This window comes from Candoia aspera, chromosome 10 (assembly GCF_035149785.1).
Source record: "Candoia aspera isolate rCanAsp1 chromosome 10, rCanAsp1.hap2, whole genome shotgun sequence".
Lineage (NCBI taxonomy): Eukaryota > Metazoa > Chordata > Lepidosauria > Squamata > Boidae > Candoia > Candoia aspera.
Genome location: NC_086162.1, coordinates 22,763,246 through 22,772,126, shown reverse-complemented (window position 1 = coordinate 22,772,126; position 8,881 = coordinate 22,763,246). Strand labels below are relative to the sequence as shown.

General features: G+C 50.7%; 1 protein-coding gene across 1 annotated transcript in view; it reads left to right on the top strand.

Annotated features, from left to right (window-relative positions):
• Positions 1-995: 995 nt before the first annotated feature.
• Positions 996-8,881, top strand: part of BCAM (basal cell adhesion molecule (Lutheran blood group)) — a 52,089-nt gene continuing 44,203 nt past the window's right edge. The window contains exon 1 of the mRNA XM_063312529.1: positions 996-1,145. Within this exon, the coding sequence (XP_063168599.1) occupies positions 1,070-1,145 (76 nt within the window). The 5' untranslated portion in view covers positions 996-1,069. The remainder of the gene's footprint in view (positions 1,146-8,881) is intronic.

Sequence of the window (8,881 nt, the reverse complement as noted above, 5' to 3'; positions counted from 1 at the left end):
GAAGGTGGGAACGTGGCCTCCTGGCAGAATACGCCAGGTGGCCCTAACCTCAGCGGGCAACTTTTTGATGGCCACGGACTGCATTAATGGGGGTGGGATTGAGTGGGGCTTCAGGGGGTGGAGCAATGATCCAAAGTGGGAGGAGTCAGTTCCTCTTATTTGGGGGAGGAGTTGGGAAGCTCTTCATCTTTAAAAGCCTTGAAGCCCGCCGGAGGTCTCCTGCTTCCCTTTCCCTGTGCCTCGTCCCAACATGCTGGCCTTGCCTTGGAGCAGCGGCTGATGAGAGGCGTCGCCAGGCTGCCAAAGGGACTCCAGGAGGCCACCTTGGGGTCGTAAGGCGGACGGAGGATCCTGCCCCATCGCCCATCGGCTGCCTTTTACGGCAGAAGGGCAGAAGTCCTGCTCCTTGGGCTGCGAAGCGTCTGGGGCATCCCGGGGGCTGAGCAGGGCCTCCCCCTTTTCCTTGGTCCTTCCTTAAGCGCTGCTTGGGGTTCCCCTGATCTGGAAAGCGATCCAGACGTTCCGCCCTTTTGTTAGGGCACGAGTTTGTTCTTGCGGTTTTCCCAAGCAAAGGGGGAAAGAAGGAGACGCGCGCCGGGGCAGCCGATCCGAGAGAGGCGAGAAGGGCGCTCTGCAGCCGCTCAGAAACCCTCTCGCCTTCTCTCTCCTGGCTCAGAAGCAGCCCCGCGGAGGCAGGGAGCGGGGGCACCTCTCGGCTTATAGAAGTCCCGCAGGGGCGAAAGGAGTGGGCGTCGGTCCAGCGCGGCTCTTCGCAAAGTTTTATTGGGCGGGGGGGGGGCGTTAAAAAAAGAACAAAACCGGGCGGGATCCTCCCCCCAGGGTGCCCCCTGTCTCCTCCTCCTCGCCCTCCCTCCCTGCCTCCCTCCCTCCGCCCCTCGCCTGCCCGGAGAGATTTGCTGGCGGCGGCGTGGGGGGGGGGCGGCTGCGGCTGGGGATTGGGCTGAGCCGCCGGGGGGCGGGCCGGGGGGCGGGCCGCCGAGCGGGCAAGAGTGGGCGAGTTGGCGGCGGTGGCTTTGGTGTCGGAGTCGAGTTGCGGCCGGCGCGAATCATGGGCTCCGCTCGTCCCCCGAAGGCGCTCCCTTTCGCGGGCCTCCTGGCCACGCTCTTGCTGCTGGCCTGGCCAGGTAAGGAGCTGCGGGCGGCGGAGGGGTGGCAGGACCGCCCCCCCCAGCCCGCCTCCGCTGCGCGCCCGGGAGCGGAAGGGACGGCGCTCGAGCGGGCGGGATGGGCAGCCGCCGGGGACCCGCGCGCGGCGCCCCGGGCAGAGCCGCTCTCCCGAGCCCTCGAGGGCCATCCATCCATCCCTCCCAACTCGGCCCGCCGCTCCGGCTGCAAAACCGGTCGCTTTGCTGCCGCCTCCTACAAGCCCAGGAAAGTCCTACGTCCATCCACCTGCCGTTCCCCCTCCCCGCTGGGCGCCCCGTCGCGGCTCCCCGCTTTCCCCTCGAAGAGACCCCCTTTTCTGAAAAGCCTCGAGCCGTCGTTTGGGGGGATCCGGGGCGCCCCACCTGGACCCGCCTTCCTTGGGGGAAACCGACCCTCGCCCTCGACCAGGGTCTCCCAGAGGCGGATGAGTGCTGGGGAGGGGGGGATTCTCCAGCCCTTCGCTTCCTTTCTCTGCTTCCCAACGAGCCACCTTTCGGGTCCACAGGACCTCCAGCGAGGGGCAGCGGGTGTGTGTGTCTGTGCAGTTGCAGATAGAAATTATAACAATTCTGTGAGAGATTGGCAACTCTGAATCTGGAAAGGGGACTTCGAGAGGGACTGGATAAGCAGGTTCCATTTTATACCCCCCTCCCTCGTTCATACTGTCCCCCTGGCATTGACTGGCATGGAGCTGTGGCCTTTAATGCAATCCACTTAGTTCTCTCTCCCCAGGCTGCCAATGAAGGGGAGAAGAGAAGTGGCACATGGATGGATGCCTGCCCCTCCCCACCCCTCCCCACCCCGTGCCACTTCTCCTCTGCCCCTCATTCATCTCCTTCCATTCCACCCTAAGGCATGCCCTTCCTTCCAGCTCCCTTTTGACCCCTTCCTAAATGAGTCATCCAGACAAGGTGATGCATCAAGACAAGATCATACAGATGAATTGTTCTGAGAAGTAGTGGGGCGGGGGGGGGGGGTTAGAGGCAGAGGTGAGCTTCTCACTCTAGTCTGCTCCCAAACCTCCCACCCAGATGGGAGACAGAAGTTGTGGGGAGCTTTGGAAGAGGGGGGCCAGCTGCACCTGCTTTGGGGTAGGGTTTAATTCCTGGTTGAGGAGCCCAAAGTGAGGATTAATTCCCACCACCATGCAAGCCCCTCGCATGCAGCAGCCTCTCCGAAGGTTGGGTCCGCCCAAGGATTACATGGCACAACCCCTGCCTGCAAGCGGCTGCTTTTTAGTGCTAGCTTGCAACCATCTGGAGGGGAAACCTTACAGTGTACGGAGCCCTCTGCAACGTTTTACTTGTGGGGAAGCCTGTTTGGAAGGAAAGGGGGAGTCCAGCCTCGCCAGGTGGATGAAGAAGGAGGAGGAAGTGTGGGCAAAGCACTCAAGCAAAGAAATGAAATAGTAAAATAAGGTTTTGAAAGGGGGGTCGGTTTAAGGGAGAGAAAACCTTGTTCTTGCTCAGTTACCAGAGACGAGAACTCTTTCACACTTTCCCTCTGACCTGATTTCCTCCCCCATCCCCAATGCTGCAGGTTAGCTTTCTCTCTCTTTGGCGCCAGGTTTTTGCAGATGGCAGTGCCTGGCACAAAGGGAGGATGTTTACTGAATTGCAGTGGAAGGACAGGGGCGCCTCAGATGCCAGAGCAGCCTGCCTTGGGCGTGGGAGTGGGAGGAATGGGGCTGGACCAGAGCATGGGATGCCCAGAGAAGGGAGCAAGGAGTGTGGGGGAGGGCTGAGGACAAGGGCGTGGAGGTGGGTGGGAAGCCACTGCCCCCATCCGCAGCTTGGGAGTGCTACAGAGGGATGCTCCTTAGCAAACCATGCCCCAGCTGGGCGTTTGTTCAATCCTGGCACTTTGCATCCCTGCTCATCCCTTGCTTCAGTTTTTCTCAGCCTCTTGATCTTTGTTTGCCGGACTAGACACTGCCTAGGGGAAACTTTCTGCTTGAGGTCCCTCCTTGTCATCTCCCACCCAGGAGAAGTTTGGGAGAGATTTGAGCCAGGAAGGACAGTGGGAGGGGGGGAGATGGCTGGCATGGTCTTCAAGCCACTCTTTCCGAGTGCGTAATTTGCAAGGGGGCTCTGGAAACAGGATCGGGTGTCTTTCTCCAACCAGATGTCGATTGTATTGGATTTCAATATCCACCAGACTCCGTCAGCAGTTCATGGATTTTGCTGGCTGGGAAGTGATTGAGGAAGAGCCCGCAAGTTTAGAGTGCTGCTTTGCTTGTAAAAGGAGTTGTTTAGTCGATCAGGCCCAAGGTCTGTTGAGTCTTTCCTTCTTTATTTGCTTTTGCTAGGATTCACCCTTGCATTGTTGAAATAGCTTTCAAGACTGGTTGCAATTCCAGACATGATACAGGTAGTCCCTGCTTAATGACCACAATCGGGACTGGAATTTCAGTTGCTAAGCAAAGTGGTCATTAAGCAAATCTAACTCAATTTTACTACCATTTTTGCAGTGGCCGTTAAGCAAATCACCATAGGTGTTAAGTGAACCACGTGGTTGTTAAGCAAATCACGCAGTTCCCCATTCATTTTGCTTGCCAGAAGCCAGCTGGGAAGGTCGAAAATGGCGATCACGTGACCACAGGGTGCTGCAATGGTCATAAATGTGAACTGGCTGCCAAGCGCCCTAACTGATCACATGACCGCGGGGATGCTGTGACTGTTGTAAGTGTGAGGACCGGTCATAAGTCAGTTTTTCCAGCACCATCATAAGTCCGAACCATCACTAAACGAACAGTTGTTAAGTGAGGTCTACCTGTAAAGTAAAATGGGCTGTTCAGGGGCGGGTGGTGTGTATAAATGACATCACATATGTCATGGCATCTGTCAAATGATGTAATTTGCATCAGTTGTGGCTGAATTATGCAATTCAGAGCATTTGAGCTATGATGTCATGATGCATGGCCTAGGGGGCTGGTGTGCCCTCTGCACATGCTCAAAATCTCTGTGAGGGCCCGCTCTGGAAGTGAAGGGTGGCCACATTAAATTCTAACCTGTGATCAATCCATCTGCTTCTCCTTTGCCTCTTTTGGAGGTTTTTGCTCTTTGGTATCATATTCGTGAAAATAAATGTGAAATTGGCCTTTGTGAGCTTTGGTCTGTTTGCAGTCCTGGTTGTAGTCAGCTGTCTCCCAAATAGCTTTGGGCAATTGGATTTAGCAGCAACAGCATCTGGTTCAGTGTTTGTCAACCTCTGGAACTTTAAGAGGTGTGGACTTCAACTCCCAGAATTCCCCAGCTGGCATGCCAGCTGGGGAATTCTGGGAGTTGAAGTCCACACCTCTTAAAGTTCCAGAGGTTGACAAACATTGATCCAGGTGACCATTGCTGATTTGAAAAGCTAAGCAGTGCCCAACCTGGTTGAGATTTGGATGGGACACCACCAGGAAATCCCAGGATTATAGGATAGACTTTTTTTTTTTAGAAAGAAGCATCCCAGAAGAACACAGTGGCAACATGTGTCCATATGTGTTTCCATATGATCATTTTTGGGTTGTTTGCCAAAAATACTACCCAGATGTCTCCATGAAATTTCCATGAGCCACATTCAAATCAAGGAAGGCTTTGCTTTCCTCTCCAAGTGTGAGAGATGGATCATTCTTCTCTCTTCGCCAGATTATAGATGGGAAGCAGATGTGTTGAAAATTATCCTTAACCGGGCAGGGAAATATTACAGGTGGTGCCTGCTCCAAGCTGTCTCATGCCTGCTGTGTTAACTTGTGGCTCTCCTGAATGATTGCATCCAGACAGCTGAGACTGTTCAAGAGATAAAGCCATTTTTATTTTTCTTTCCACCCGGTAGGGCTATGTGGCTAAAGCCGAAGTTCTTCATCTGTTTACAATTGAATGCTTACCAATGCAGAGCTGTGGATATTTTTCTTAAGGGGAGGGCAAAAGTACAGCTTTGCCCACTGGATCTAAAGGGGAAATAGAGGAAGACGCTCAAGCCGTGATGTTTTAATGCTAGATTAGACAGCGTGAACCCAGCTGGTGGTAAATATAGGCAGACAGGATGTCTAACCTTAAAAGTGGCAGGCTCCACTGAGCTTTTGAGGGCCAGAGGACTAAATGTGCATGATAACTGCCCAGAGTCCCTCTGGTGGGAGGAGATGGGTGGTGACAAATTTGATAGATAGATAAAATAATCTCTTCAACTGCTTGGCTTTTGCGCTGTCATATTCATAGTTTAGTTTGGTGTCAACTGCCTTGTACAAATTTAACTGTGTGTTAATCCTCTAAAGAAACTGATAGTGTGTACGGTTAGTCCTCACTTAATGGCCATTCATTTAGTGACAGTTTGGACTTACGACACCACTGAAAAAACTGACTTACGACCAGTCCTCACACTTACAACAGTTGCAGTGTCCCCACAGTCATGTGATCACGATTTGGGCACTTGGCAACTTGTTGTTGTTGTTGTTTATTCGTTTAGTCGCTTCCGACTCTTCGTGACTTCATGGACCAGCCCACGCCAGAGCTTCCTGTCGGTCGTCAACACCCCCAGCTCCCCCAGGGACGAGTCCGTCACCTCTAGAATATCATCCATCCATCTTGCCCTTGGTCGGCCCCTCTGCCTTTTGCCTTCCACTCTCCCTAGCATCAGCATCTTCTCCAGGGTGTCCTGTCTTCTCATTATGTGGCCAAAGTATTTCAGTTTTGCCTTTAATATCATTCCCTCAAGTGAGCAGTCTGGCTTTATTTCCTGGAGGATGGACTGGTTGGATCTTCTTGCAGTCCAAGGCACTCTCAGAATTTTCCTCCAACACCACAGTTCAAAAGCATCGATCTTCCTTCGCTCAGCCTTCCTTATGGTCCAGCTCTCGCAGCCATATGTTACTACAGGGAACACCATTGCTTTAACTATGCGGGCCTTTGTTGTCAGTGTGATGTCTCTGCTCTTAACTATTTTATCGAGATTTGTCATTGCTCTTCTCCCAAGGATTAAGCGTCTTCTGATTTCCTGACTGCAGTCAGCATCTGCAGTAATCTTTGCGCCTAGGAATACAAAGTCTTTCACTGCTTCTACATTTTCTCCCTCTATTTGCCAGTTATCAATCAAGCTGGTTGCCATAATCTTGGTTTTTTTGAGGTTTAGCTGCAAACCAGCTTTTGCACTTTCTTCTTTCACCTTCATCATAAGGCTCCTCAGTTCCTCTTCACTTTCAGCCATCAAAGTGGTATCATCTGCATATCTGAGATTGTTAATGTTTCTTCCAGAGATTTTAACTCCAGCCTTGGATTCCTCAAGGCCAGCTTGTCGCATGATGTGTTCTGCATACAAGTTGAATAGGTAGGGTGAGAGTATACAGCCCTGCCGTACTCCTTTCCCAATCTTAAACCAGTCTGTTGTTCCGTGGTCTGTTCTTACTGTTGCTACTTGGTCGTTATACAGATTCTTCAGGAGGCATACAAGATGACTTGGTATCCCCATACCACTAAGGACTTGCCACAATTTGTTATGGTCCACACAGTCAAAGGCTTTAGAATAGTCAATAAAACAGAAATAGATGTTTTTCTGAAACTCCCTGGCTTTTTCCATTATCCAGCGGATATTGGCAATTTGGTCTCTAGTTCCTCTGCCTTTTCTAAACCCAGCTTGTACATCTGGCAATTCTCGCTCCATGAACTGCTGAAGTCTACCTTGCAGGATCTTGAGCATTACCTTACTGGCATGTGAAATGAGTGCCACTGTTCGATAGTTTGAAGATTCTTTAGTGTTTCCCTTTTTTGGTATGGGGATATAAGTTGATTTTTTCCAGTCTGATGGCCATTCTTGTGTTTTCCAAATTTGCTGGCATATAGCATGCATTACCTTGACAGCATCATCTTGCAAGATTTTGAACAGTTCAACTGGGATGCCGTCGTCTCCTGTTGCCTTGTTATTAGCAATGCTTCTTAAGGCCCACTCAACCTCACTCTTCAGGATGTCTGGCTCTAGCTCACCGACCACACTGTCAAAGCTATCCCCGATATTGTTATCCTTCCTATACAGGTCTTCCGTATATTCTTGCCACCTTTTCTTGATCTCTTCTTCTTCTGTTAGGTCCTTGCCATCTTTGTTTTTGATCATACCCATTTTTGCCTGGAATTTACCTCCAATGTTTCTAATTTTCTGGAAGAGGTCTCTTGTCCTTCCTATTCTATTGTCTTCTTCCACTTCCGCGCATTGCTTGTTTAAAAATAATTCCTTATCTCTTCTGGCTAACCTCTGGAATTTTGCATTTAATTGGGCATATCTCCCCCTATCACTGTTGCCTTTTGCTTTCCTTCTTTCTTGGGCTACTTCTAGTGTCTCAGCAGACAGCCATTTTGCCTTCTTGGTTTTCTCTTTCTTTGGGATGTATTTTGTTGCCGCCTCCTGAACAATGCTGCCAACTTCTGTCCAGAGTTCTTCCGGGACCCTATCTACTAAGTCCAGTCCCTTAAATCTATTCTTCACCTCCACTGCATATTCCTTAGGAATATTAGTGAGCTCATATCTAGCTGATCTGTGGGTCTTCCCTAATCTCTTTAGTCTGATCCTAAATTGTGCAAGAAGAAGTTCGTGATCTGAACTACAGTCAGCTCCAGGCCTTGTTTTTACCGACTGTACAGATGTCCGCCACCTTTGGCTGCAAAGGATGTAATCAATCTGATTTCGGTGTTGTCCATCTGGTGAAGTCCATGTATAAAGCCGTCTCTTAGGTTGTTGGAAGAGAGTGTTTGTTATGCAGAGTGAATTGTCTTGGCAAAATTCTATCAGCCTGCGTCCTGCTTCGTTTTGTTCTCCCAGGCCATACTTACCTGTAATTCGAGGTGTCATTTGACTGCCCACCTTAGCATTCCAGTCTCCTGTGATGAAAATAACATCTCTTTTAGGCGTGTTGTCCAGTAGGTGCTGCAGATCCTCATAGAACTGCTCTACTTCAGCTTCTTCAGCATTTGTGGTTGGGGCGTATATTTGGATCACTGTGATGTTAGATGGCTTGCCCTGAATTCGAATTGAGATCATTCTGTCGTTTTTTGGGTTGTATCCGAGCACTGCTTTAGCCACTTTACTATTAATTATGAAGGCTACTCCATTTCTTCTGTGGTCCTCTTGTCCGCAGTAGTAGATCTGGTGGTCATTTGATGTGAAGTGGCCCATTCCAGTCCATTTCAGTTCACTGACACCCAAAATGTCTATCTTTAATCTTGACATCTCACCAATAACCACATCCAATTTGCCCTGGCTCATAGATCTTACATTCCAGGTTCCGATGGTGTGTTGATCCTTAGAACATCGGATTCGCCGTTCACCACCAGCACCGTCGGCCGCTAGCCGTCCTTTCGGCTTTGAGCTAGCTGCGTCATCACGTCTGGGGCTAGTTGAGCTCATCCTCTGTTCCTCCCCAGTAGCATTTTGACCATCTTCCGACCTGGGGGTCTCATCTTCCGATGGTATACCGACATATCTCTGGTTGTACTGATCCATTTAGTTTTCACGGCAAGAATACTGAGGTGGGTTGCCATTACCTTCCCCAGGGATCGCATTTAGTCTGACCTCTCTGTCATGACCTTCCCGTCTTGGGTGGCCCTTCACGGTTTAGCTCATGGCATCATTGAGGTGCTCAAGCTCCAGCACCACGACAAGGTAACGATCCTTTGCTGAAGCTTGGCAACTAGTTTGCATTTATGACTGTTACAGCGTCCCATGGTCACATGATCACCATTTTCAA